Source organism: Siphateles boraxobius, unplaced genomic scaffold (assembly GCF_051911475.1).
Source record: "Siphateles boraxobius isolate OS27281-9 unplaced genomic scaffold, OSU_SipBor_1 11, whole genome shotgun sequence".
NCBI lineage: Eukaryota > Metazoa > Chordata > Actinopteri > Cypriniformes > Leuciscidae > Siphateles > Siphateles boraxobius.
The window spans coordinates 8,856,942-8,869,715 of record NW_027508711.1 but is presented as its reverse complement, the minus strand read 5'-3'; the positions used below and the strand labels follow the sequence as shown (position 1 = coordinate 8,869,715).

The 12,774-nt window shown below is 37.2% G+C and overlaps 1 protein-coding gene across 1 annotated transcript; it reads right to left on the bottom strand.

Annotated features, from left to right (window-relative positions):
* Positions 1-450: 450 nt before the first annotated feature.
* Positions 451-12,536, bottom strand: LOC143701781 (multidrug and toxin extrusion protein 1). Its single transcript, XM_077195392.1, has 17 exons — positions 12,067-12,536; positions 11,508-11,609; positions 11,357-11,425; positions 11,133-11,281; positions 10,759-10,801; positions 10,606-10,650; positions 10,410-10,507; positions 9,961-10,058; positions 9,288-9,401; positions 9,127-9,194; positions 8,249-8,357; positions 8,015-8,090; positions 7,688-7,757; positions 6,883-7,015; positions 2,565-2,659; positions 2,413-2,491; positions 451-2,314 (listed from the first exon to the last, which is right to left on the bottom strand). The coding sequence occupies exons 1-17, from the start codon at positions 12,247-12,249 to the stop codon at positions 2,079-2,081; spliced, it is 1,767 nt and encodes a 588-aa protein (XP_077051507.1). The 5' UTR covers positions 12,250-12,536; the 3' UTR covers positions 451-2,078.
* Between the last annotated feature and the right edge of the window lie 238 nt (positions 12,537-12,774).

The window sequence follows — 12,774 nt, the reverse complement described above, 5'->3', positions numbered from 1 at the left end:
CTCCAACATTTCTCTTGAAAAGTTATCGTTTTAGACTTCATGACTGGTGATTTGTTTTGATCTATCCTCTGTGCTTCTGAGCTCCTCAGTACGTCGTGCATTGGGGCAGATATCACTCTTCGGTTGGAACTCGACTCGTGTAGAGAAGATAGTGATTCTAGTTTATAGAGTTATAAATATGGATATTTTTCTTATAAAAACTAATCACTTTGCTTCAGAAGGCCTTTATTAACCCCCTGGAGCTGTATGGATTACTTTTATAATGGATGGATGGATGCACTTTGGGCTTCGAAATCTCAGATACTATTAACTTCCATAAAGCTTCTGTCACAGGTTGTTGCAGGTAAACAGATGAAGATAAAGAGGGAGGTTCCAACACAAAGCTTTGATGACAATAGTCCAAATGACAGGCGAACAAGATGATACACAAAGACGTGACCAGACACTGAATGACGGTGAAGGAGAAACTTAAATAGTGAATACAAATAAGGTAATTAACGATACACAGCTGATACACATAACCTCATAATGACAGAAACCATGACGACCAAGTAGAGGCGGGAACAGAGCAAAGGAACATAAGATGAATGAAGATAAACAAAAAAGTTCATTTCAAAATCACTAATGTTCATTTGTTTTCCAAAATCTAATTTTAAACCTACAAAACTCAGTAATGGCATCAAATGCCACACAACTGGTGTGTGATTCTTCCATGATCAGTTTACAAGAAGCTTCAGTTTAGAATATTTATTTCAACAAAAACAACAACAAAAGGGATCATACAGTTTAATTTCAGTGATGGTGAACACAAAGCAATCTAACTAAACAGGCTAAGTGCTGTCACATTTACCATTGCTCAGCAAATTTACGAATGCGAAATCCAGTTATTTCAATAGGAATTCACATGATCAGGGATTTCTTGTGTGGAGGCGTATGATTTCCCCACGCCGTTTTCGCAACAGGTTCAAGCTGCTCACGTGAATACGGGGACACTATACTGTCAAAAAGCATCGTCCTTCAGATGAGACGTTAAACCGAGGTCCTGACTCTCTACGGTCACAAAAAATCCCAAAAGTCCCAAAGTCCTTCGATAAAGAGTATGGGTGTAACCCCGGCATCCTGGCCAAATTTGCCCTTTGGCCTCTGTCCATCATGGCCTCCTAATCATCCCAATACATTTTGATTGGCTTCATCACTCTGTCTCCTCTCCAACAGTAAGCTAGTGTGTGGTGGGCGTTCTGGCGCAATATGGCTGCCGTCGGATCATCCAGGTGGATGCTGCACATTGGTGGTGGTTGAGGAGATTCCCCCTCCTATGTAAAGCGCTTTGAGGTCCCAGAAAAAGCGCCATATAAATGTAACAAATTATTATTATTAATTAATTATTAATTTGTAGCATTGGCCAAAAAAACGTGCTTGGTTTAAAAGTGACTTCTGTGTGAGCTGTGCTTCATATATCGCTACACTATTGCAATAGACATGGACTTTTTTGTCTGCAACATTTCACAGAAATTGTGCTAATGCGACGGTACCTTAACTATTTGCACATAATTTGCACACATTTATCCTGAAATTAATATTTTCATGGGAAGCTTACATTACCAATGTAAATAAATAAATAAAATTCAGACTTTTTTGCCAACTTATATCTCACAGTTCAGACTTTTCCTCAGACTCATAATTGCTTTATTATCTCACAACTGTGATACATAAAGATAGAATTGTGAGATGCAAACTCGCAATTATGATGTAACGTCACAATTATCTTTTTTATTTTTAATTCCGTGGCAGAAACGAGCTTCCACTAACAACCGCAATACTGACAATAAATAAAAAATACATGTCAAGTAACCGTTACTGCTTGTTGCTTATTTTATTCTTGAAATTCAATAATACTTTCACAACGCCAGTGTGGTACAATGTGTAAGAACTTTAAAAAGGCTGCTTTGAAAGAAAAAATACATAGAAAAATAAATAAAACAACCATCTACCTCTAAAATATTATTAACTTTGCGTAGGCACTGGTGGAATTTTTTTATTTTTTTTGCATTGAAGACAAAGCTCTGTATTTATTATGCTCATCTGAGAAATCCAGTGAGCACCTCATTTAACACAATCCCTCCAGCTAGAATAAGCAGCATTAAGAAAACCGCTAGTCCACGACGAACAACCAGCTGTTTGGTGGTCAAAACCACCCCAACTGTGACCTTTGTGCCAGCGTCTGTTATTCCTCCTCCTCCTTTACTGAGTCCTTCCAGATCTGTGCTTGCATCTGTCTGGCCTTCTTCAGTGTCCTGGGACTCTTCTGGCACATCTGTTCAATAATTGATCAACATAAGGGAAAATTCATGATGAAAGAAACATGTTTTTTGTTCATCATTAAGGTCATCATATACCACAGAGAGAAGGTACCTTCTGTGCAGCCCTTATTTTCCATAGCATAAGATTCATCTTTGGTCTCAGGGGTTTGAACACCTGCTCTGATCAAGGCCTGAAAATAAGAAGATAAAGACTAAAATAAATATCTGTACAAATAGACTATGGATGAGGAAAAATGGCCTAACCTCTTGAGTCGCCTTTTTCCAGTCCAGTTTGCAAATGAGGATGATGAAGAACAAAGACTGTAGGAAGACACACCCAAAAAACCCAATCCATAGACCTAACAACAGAGAGAAAAGACGTGAGGAGATTGATGGACTTAAGTTGGGGAACTTGAGTTTTAACCCTCTGGTGCTCCTCACAAATGGGTCACACTTGTACTCCTACAGTATCTCACAAAAGTGAGTACACCCCTCACATTTCAGCAAACATTTTAGTATATCTTCTCAAGGGACAATACTTGGATATATTTTAGAGTAGTCAATGTGCTGCTTGTATAGTCAAAATAGCTGATGTATATTATTATAAAATATTATTTTCAAAATAGCTGATGCGATAATAGCTGTACGTGGTTTATGCAAAGCCACATGTCCTTTTCATCACGTTCATGTTTTTGTTTGCTTGACAGGACCATATAAATTTGTGTATCTTGTATTAGAGCAGTTAAAATTTGTGCTTTGAGTACAGTTCTCTCATTCTGACCACTGGATGTTCAACATGGCACCTCATGGCAAATATTTTCATGGCTCTCTAAGGATTTGAGAATTAGAATTGTTGCTCTCCACAAAGATGGCCTAGGCTATAAGAAGAATGGTAACACCCTGAGGCCGGGGGTCAGGCCAGGGTCATTCAGAGGTTTTCCGCTTGGAACAGGGTCAATCAAAGAAGTCGAGTTCTCATGCTGTGCGTCAGTGCAGAAGCTGACTTCAAAAAGAGACGCATGAGTGTTGCCAGCATTGCTTTAGAGCATTGGTTCTCAACCTTTTTTGAACAAACGCCCCCCTGACCTCTTCATGATCCTCTTAATCTTAAAAAAAATAAAAAACACTTCAGTAATATTATTACAGCCAAACAATTACAACACTGATACCTGAAGCCTTAGTTTTTTGTCAAAAAACTGAAACAGAAGTAGCTTATTTTATTTAACCTACATATAAAAGCCTCAAGTAGAGAAATATTGTGTTTGGAAAAATATCAAAAACACATGGATTGTTTGAAAGGTATTGCAAATGTATGTATTTAGAAATTCAAACAAATTCAGAATCACACACACATTTTTTTAAGATTAACCAATCATCTGAACAATAACGTAACCTACATGGCCAATGAAAAAGCAGCGGTCGTTCGCAGTCCGTGGTCATTTGATTTTCCTTTCAGAAACGGGTATTAAAAAAGAAAAAATTAAAATTAAATTACAAAGTGTTTCTCTTTTTCAGTGTCAAAAAGGGATGAGCGAAATTTTAAAAAGGATTTGTTTCATTTTCTATTTCGGATAACCAAAAAACAAACAAAAAACTTTAAATCAGAAACGAAAAAAGGCCTGTTTGTTCGGGATGTTGTTTGTTTTGTTGTTTGGATGTGGCCACTTACAGTACATGACAAGAACACCAAATTTGACAGGGTGACAGTGTTGGGTCCGTGTATCTTTTGGTCATTCAGAAACGGGCAGAAAAATGAGAAGACAGTTCCTTTTTGTTTTTTTCATTTTCCCCAAAAAACAATTCAGCTTGAAAAATTAATAAACAGCTTGAATATTGGATTTCTACACATGGGCGGGAATGAAACGCCCATTTCCGCAGATTTGCCAGCCGAAGATCAAACTGTGCCATCATCAGTCCTTCCTCGGTTCCGCACAGCAGAATAGAGTCCTCCGCTGCTGCAACTGATGTGCAGATTCTTATCTCGTTTATTGCAACTACATTTCATCTTTTTCTCATCAAACAACCAGTCTAACGAATGGCTCGACACAACCCGTACAGGGAAGAGCCTAGACAGGGCATTCTTCTGTGTAGACCAGCAGTTCTCAAGTGCCAGGGGGTCCGTGAAATAATTTGCTATTTTCCTATATTTTCTGGACTGTAAAGTCAAGTTTTTTTATCATGAAGCACGCTGTGATTTATTCCAAAGTGACTTACTTACATAATGATCCCAGCAACAACCTGTGCAGCTCTGATTAAAAACCATGCCCAGGAGGATTAAGGCAGTGCTAGATAACAATGGTACTCATACAAAATATTGACACTTTGGACACAGTTTTGACATGTTCACTTAGGGTGTACTCACTTTTGTTGACAGTTATTTTGACAATAATGACTGTATGTTGAGTTATTTTCAGAGGACAGTACATATACACTCACCCAAAGGATTATTAGGAACACCTGTTCAATTTCTCATTAATGTAATTATCTAATCAACCAATCACATGGCAGTTGCTTCAATGCATTTAGGGGTGTGGTCCTGGTCAAGACAATATCCTGAACTCCAAACTGAATGTCAGTATGGGAAAGAAAGGTGATTTAAGCAATTTTGAGCGTTGCATGGTTGTTGGTGCCAGACGGGCCGGTCTGAGTATTTCACAATCTGCTCAGTTACTGGGATTTTCACGCATAACCATTTCTAGGGTTTACAAAGAATGGTGTGAAAAGGGAAAAACATCCAGCATGCGGCAGTCCTGTGGGCGAAAATGCCTTGTTGATGCTTGAGGTCAGAGGAGAATGGGCCAACTGATTCAAGCTGATAGAAGAACAACTTTGACTGAAATAACCACTCGTTACAACCGAGGTATGCAGCAAAACATTTGTAAAGCCACAACACGCACAACCTTGAGGCGGATGGGCTACAACAGCAGAAGACCCCACGGGTACCACTCATCTCCACTACAAATAGGAAAAAGAGGCTACAATTAGCAAGCGCTCACCAAAATTGGACAGTTGAAGACTGGAAAATTGTTGCCTGGTCTGATGAGTCTCGATTTCTGTTGAGACATTCAGATGGTAGAGTCAGAATTTGGCGTAAACAGAATGAGAACATGGATCCATCATGCCCTGTTACCACTTTGCAGCCTGGTGGTGGTGGTGTAATGGTGTGGGGGATGATTTCTTGGCACACTTTAGGTCCCTTAGTGCCAATTGGTATGGTTTAAATGCCACGGCCTACCTGAGCATTGTTTCTGACCATGTCCATCCCTTTATGGCTACCATGTACCCATCCTCTGATGGCTACTTCCAGCAGGATAATGCACCATGTCACAAAGCTCAAATCATTTCAAATTGGTTTCTTGAACATGACAATGAGTTCACTGTACTAAAATGGCCCCCACAGCCACCAGATCTCAACCCAATAAAGCAACTTTGGGATGTGGTGGAACGGGAGCTTCATGCCCTGTATGTGCATCCCACAAATCTCCATCAACTGCAAGATGCTATCCTATCAATATGGGCCAACATTTCTAAAGAATGCTTTCAGCACCTTGTTGAATCAATGCCACGTAGAATTAAGGCAGTTCTGAAGGCGAAAGGTGGTCAAACACACTATTAGTATGGTGTTCCTAATAATCCTTTAGGTGAGTGTACACTGATATACAAGCAGCACATTGACTACTCTAAAATATATCCAAGTTTTATTTCTATAGTATTGTCCCTTGAGAAGATATACTAAAATGTTTTCTGAAATGTGAGGGATGTACTCACTTTTCTGAGATACTGTATAAAGGTTGTGTATGTAACTTTTTTTCCTGTGTATGTGTATGTAAATTTTTGTTTACAGAGAATTTTTTTAAGGGGTGGTAAAATGCCCTTTTCACAAGATAAAAAAGTTGACATTTTTGAGGATTAGCAAAAACGCACCGTTTTATGCCTGGCCCTTTAAATGCAAATGAGCTGCCTCAGAGGACGGGATTTCAAGAGATCTTGTGTGTTAGCAGCTGCGATTACCTCATGCAGACACACTAAAATGACAGAAACTGTTCTGCCTTTAATGTTAAAACAGAGTCAGACAAAGATGGACAGACTCAAGAAGTGACAACATGTAGAATGCAACAGGACGTCTCTGAATGGTTAGTTGATGGATTGTTGCTGATGTTGTAGTCCTTTTCTTTAAAAGCAAATATATCCCTTTGCTTTGAACTTTGAGCATTGTAACTTTGCAGATGCTGTTTATGCTCAGACAGCAACATTTCACACTAGCAAATTTCACAAAAGTATTTTTTTTACTTCCTTGGAAGAGTAAAGAATTTTGTGGAACTTGCCAAGTGAACACAGAAAAATTGACATGATTCGAAAAGGCTACGTGGTCTTATAAAATATACAATTAAAGGGGTGGTAAAACACGATTTCACTTTTCTACCTTTTAGTAAAAAAAAGTAGAAAAGTAAAAGTAAATTTTTTTTTTAGTATTTTAGTAAATTTTAGCAGAGTAGCATCAGAGGGTTAATAAAGTATTTTTGGTTATTTCAGCAAAGCTGCTGAGAATTTCCATTTCACCACATGTTTGCAAGTCACCTACCAACTATGCCCATGCTGAGAGCAAACATCAGTGACACTCCTATTGGTAATCCCACAAAATAATATCCCACAATGTTACAAAGAGCACCGAGCAGCTGCTTTCCTGCACCTCTGACAATGCCACCTGTAATAGCCTTCAGACAGAAAAACAAACCTTAATTTGACTATTATCAAAAGGACATTGACAGACATTCACAATATCTGAAGTATTCTGAAAGACTGAAAGCACCTCACAGACATTAAAATATCACCACACACTTTTTTTTATCCCTCTCAGTTTATTTAAACTATTCAAGACTTTTTGTTAAATTGTTATAAAATTAACCATGGCTCATCTAAAAATATCAGTGAACTCTCCTCTACACTATCTTAAAGAGTCACATAGTAAACTACTTTCTGGTCACATATTAATAAAGAAAGCAGCATGCTTTGCACCAGGAAATAAAACTGCTCCTGTGAGTGATGGAATCATCTTTTAAATAAGTATACAACGCCAAAACAATTTTCAAATAAAGAAAAGTTGCGTAATTCATGAAATCAAAAAGACTTTTTGTTAAAAAGGAATAAAAAATATTTTTGTTTTGCTTTTCACCAAAATATAAAAAACCTTCACAAAATATCATTAGATTTATGCTTAAAACAAGAGAAAATCAATATACCAGTGGGGTTATAGGTATTGGTATCTGGAATCAAGTTTATGCAATTTTACTTCTCAGAGTATATGTATATTTACAGGCGATCCGATATTTGTACTGGAAATCTTTTTTTTCCTAATGCAGATAATAGTAAAAAATAAAAACTCTTACCGCAATGGCATCAAATAGATGAAAGAAGCCATACATGATCATGACCTCTGATACTCTGGACACAATTTCCCTGTGTGAGAGAGAGAGTTCAGTACACAGATCAGATGTAAATGATTTTAAAGTTTCAACATCCATGTTTACATGAACCAATGTTATTATGATGCAATTAATGTTTATTTAACTATTTTATTTTTATTCTTTACTAGAGCTGCTACTGTACGTTGAAGTTTCTCCCATTCGATAAGTGAATCTTTGTAGATACCAAATACCCAATCTAAAATGTTATATTGCTTTTAAGCAAAGTAGATCTACTTTGTAGGTACTTACTCTTCCGTGGTAAATATGTATCCAATAACATCTTTGGTACTCCCAGTAATGGTTGCAACCACACAAGAAACAAGTACTAGAAAAAACACACCAGGGAAACCAAATCACACTTAACTTTACAATGATAATAAAACATAGTCATAAGTGAGATTATTATAATTAATAATGCATGCAGATATTCTTAGAAGCTATTAGGCATTTTATAGCAAAGCTGTTGATGAATAGATCACATACGTCCACAGATTAAAGACACTTTGGCGGATAGCTTGGCTTGTTCCGTGTTTCCAGCTCCAAGAGCATTTCCCACCCTCACACTGGCTGCCACTGCAAATCCCAGTGGGAACTGAAAGACAAAGAGAAAACAATGACTTGTGCTCAAGCTAATTGGTCTACTTTAACCAAAGGATTCAAATATAATTTATCACAGATTTTGTTGTTCCTGGAGCCATTTTGCTTTTGTTATTACTGTTTTACTCTGTTATTTCAGAGTTTTTTTTTTTTTGGTCACACTTACTATGAAAACTTTACATGCATTTCAGTTATTTCCATGACTACATTTAATAATCTCAATTATGGGATGGATTAAGGCTGTGGCTGCTTAGTTTCACTTAAAAAAAAGTGAACCACACAGCTGCATTCCTGTGCAAGTTCTTCATATATAAATATGCAAGATTACTACTATCAAGATATATTACTTTGAGTATTTGTTGAATGTATATATATATATATATATATATATATATATATATATATATATATATATTAGAGTGAGTTGTTTTAGAAAATGTATTTGGAAATAAAAGGCTGATGTGTTTAGTTACAATGTGTGATTTGGTTTTCACCACCCGTGCAGAGGATAACAAAAGACTATTTACTAATGGAAAATGAGACTAAGTAATGAATGTAGAATAATAGAAATGTAACATTAGTTACACAGTTCTGTCAACAAGTTCCAATTTCAGTTTATCTTTTGTATGAATGTAATGGTAATATCTTGACCTGTTGACCAGAAAACAGCTGGTGCTGCTGGGTCTGAGAAGATCCTGAAACCAGAACAAGTGTACAGTTTTGTATTTGTTACAAGTTAGACTGAATGACCCTTGTAAACCTACCATATATGCAATAGTGGCCAGCTCATACACAACAGACTGGGCTCCCAGTTCAGCCTCACTGATGAGGCCTACAATGATAAAATACAATACATGAAGATCACAAATATAATTCATGCCACAAGACAAATTGAATTACATAAAAGCACAGGAAGTTTGCAAACCCGCCAGGAATCCACCAATCTCATATGTCCACCACTCCACACAAAGCATGAGCATGCTGGGAAAAGCCAAGCGAATGAAGGCGCCCCATTCCTGCAGACAGTCACGAGACCAGCCTAATGTGAGACAGAGATGGAGATCGGCAAGAAGATATGACAGTTTCAATAATGAGTATCTATGCAAAAGTAATCATGACTCATCTAAACATTTCAGTGAGCTCTCCTCTACACTATCTTAAAGAGTCACATATTAAACTACTTTCTGGTCACATATTAATAAAGAAAACAGCAAGCTGTGCACCAGGACATAAAACTGTTACATATTGCTCCTGTGAGTGATGTAATCATCTTTTAAATAAGTATACAATGCCAAAACAATTTTCAAATAAAGAAAAGTTGTGTAATTCAAGGAATCAAAAATATTAAATCATAGTAACATTTAAATATTCAAGCAACATCCATATCCAATTTTAAATTATGCAATAATCTTTTGAATCATCTAAGAAATAGCTTTTAGTGAAAAGACTTCAGTTAAAATACATTTACCAGACATTCCTTGAATGTTTAAAGGTTTTAATGTAATTTTGTTATTGCACAAGTCTTTGTGTCTCAGAATATAAACCGTACACTCTCTTGAAAACCAAGGGTTCTGGCGTTGACGTAGATAGACACTCACCATCCCAGGTGGCTTCATGTAGGCCCTTCCAGCGGATGTAGACATAGAGAAACACAGCCAATGAATACTGGGAAATGGTGTTTGCAGCAGCAGATCCACTGTTAGTAAGAAAGAATAAATTCATGGCGTCATTTGGACCTTTAATTATTTTTAAGCCTTGGGTTCTTAAAAAAAATACAAAAAACTAAAGGTGTGTCCCAATTTGCATACTTATGCACTTTATTCCATTTTGTAGTAGAAATAGTGCAAGTAGTGTTTTCAGACCGATCCGAACTGTCACAGTTTTCCTTACATTGTGACTATCAGACTCCAAAGCTAGATGGCAAAATTGCATTTTTGTGTACAGAGTACATTGTGCATAGTATAAGTGCAAAGTGTATAGTATGTTATTTGGGACACAACATAAGATCCTATGAAATGTGATAAACAGAATCTAGACAGGTTCTTACGCCACACCAAGATCTAGAAGATGAAGGAAGATGTAGTTTATTAAAGCGTTGAGGATGTTCCCTGCTACTCCTGTGATGACCTGAGGCCAAATAATACCCTAAACAAATATACAATCAAAAACAGACCCTTGTAAATCCTATTTATGAACGATAATCTCAGGCAAAATAATAATGGAGATACACTGCTTGAGTTTACCTGATTTTGAAGATACCTTGCCTGCAGCTGATACATAAAGGCAGCCTGAAAAAAATATTTTTTTAAAGTTAGTACCTATAATAGTTATTTTTACTGTATAGTTACTTATAGTTACAGACAGTGAATACATTTCATGTTTAATGTGTCACTCACAGGCAAGGCAGGCATGAATATTTTTACATAGAGTTGTGACAGACTGTTGAGAGAGAGAGAGAGAGAGAGAGAGAGAGAGAGAGAGAGAGAGAGAGAGAGAGAGAGAGAGAGAGAGAGAGAGAGAGAGAGAGAGAGAGAGAGAGAGAGAGAGAGAGAAAGGGGGGGGCAGTTAAAGGAACTCCACAGACACTGGCTTTAGGTCCATGTGACTGCCACATGTCCAAATTATATGACATCATGTTATATCACAATACTTACATCATTTACTTGTATGCTCACTTGCATTCACAATATATTGACAACAGATTTTATCAGCAGATATCAGAAGTAAGCTAAACAGAACCATAACTTAATGTGTGTTGAATGTGTCAGACCTGGCCACACTGGGACTCTGCCGGACAGCCAGAAGGATCGGCTCTGTGTTGATGAGAAGCGCCCAGCAGGGGAAACAGGCCAACAGGAGGATGAGAATCCCTCTCTGCAGTATCACACCCACCCGCTTCAGATTGTTACCCCCAAACGTCTGCAGGACACAATTCACTTCAAATGACACCTGAGCACAAATGACACTCACATTACTGAACATTGACTATCATACCTGAGAGATGAGTGTATCGCACGCAGACGCCAATCCAGATCCGATGGAGATTCCAGACACATTAATAACCTGTGAGCAAAAAGGACATAGTTATAAAGGTGATGGGTGTTTTAAATAATGCCGCTATAATTAAGTTATTTTGTGAACTCACAGCAATAGCCAGAGCCACACCGGCCAGTTCAGTTTTCCCCAAGTGTCCACAGAACACAGTGCTGATGAAGCTGATCAGAAAGATCATCAGCTGAGATATAAACTGCAAAAAACGGGAAACGTTTTCAGTATCCGATAAAAGCCACAAGACATTTCCACTTTTTTCAGTTAAAGCTACAATATTGTATATTGGATTTGTCATGTACAATATTCTTGAGGCAATTCTGACTAAAGAACTAAGAAGTTGACAATTAATTAGTTTAGATTATTCTGCAAAACTAAACATAGAAAGAGGCATTCAACTAGATATTTCCCTGTTTCTCATAGTCTCAGAAAGTGTGTCAATAATTAAAGGTCAAATATCCCCCGTCAACCAGAAAATATAGTTTATTTTAATGATTCATATTCATGTGTTCATGTTCTCTACAAAATTAATGGTGTCCATTTTTCTTTTTCTATTGTCAATCAACATTGAATAAAATCATTTCGATATTTGGTCATGATTGCTATAAGCAAAGTTTAAAATCCTTCATAAATCAATTCACACTTTTCAAACTTACCACTGGTCCAGCCAGTTTTAGCAGCTCTACAATTTCTTCTTTATAATTCACTGGTAACAAACTCCGAAGTTTCTTTCGACACCCTCCACAAACAACCTGTGAACTTGACGTTGACTCAGCATCATCACTTTTCTCCTGTTTTGAGTCTCCATTTGTCTGACTCACTGTGGTAATACTGTCCATTTTCGTTATTCCTGAAGTCTTTAATTCCCACAATGCAGCTTATATTTAGTTACAGTACAGAACTATATATGCATAAAAGACATTTCGCTTAAGGTCCATTGTAGGGAGACGTCTGGGTGGATCTCAAAGGGAGACACTTAGAAAACTGTCTGGTAGTAAGTTTAGCCCTGCCTGCTGCTGTACTCCACGAGGTCATTACATAAACAGAAGTCACTTTGTGCTCGGGTCAGGTTTCATTAAAGGAACCCCATCATTCAAGCAGAAAAGTCAATAGAGACAACATATGGTGTGAATCTTTACTCATATCTTTTTTAATGTGCTGTAAAGCCTTTTAACAAGGTCTCTGAAGTTAATGAGTCATGAGAGATTCAGCTCATTATACTGCTGATTTCATTTACTGCTGATCTGTGCTTACACAAGCCATTTTCTTACAGAGCAAACATCAGGGAAACTCTGTAGCAGAATCCCACAAAATAGTATCCATATGATATAATTTTCACAATTTTGAAAAAAAAGAGAAAAATG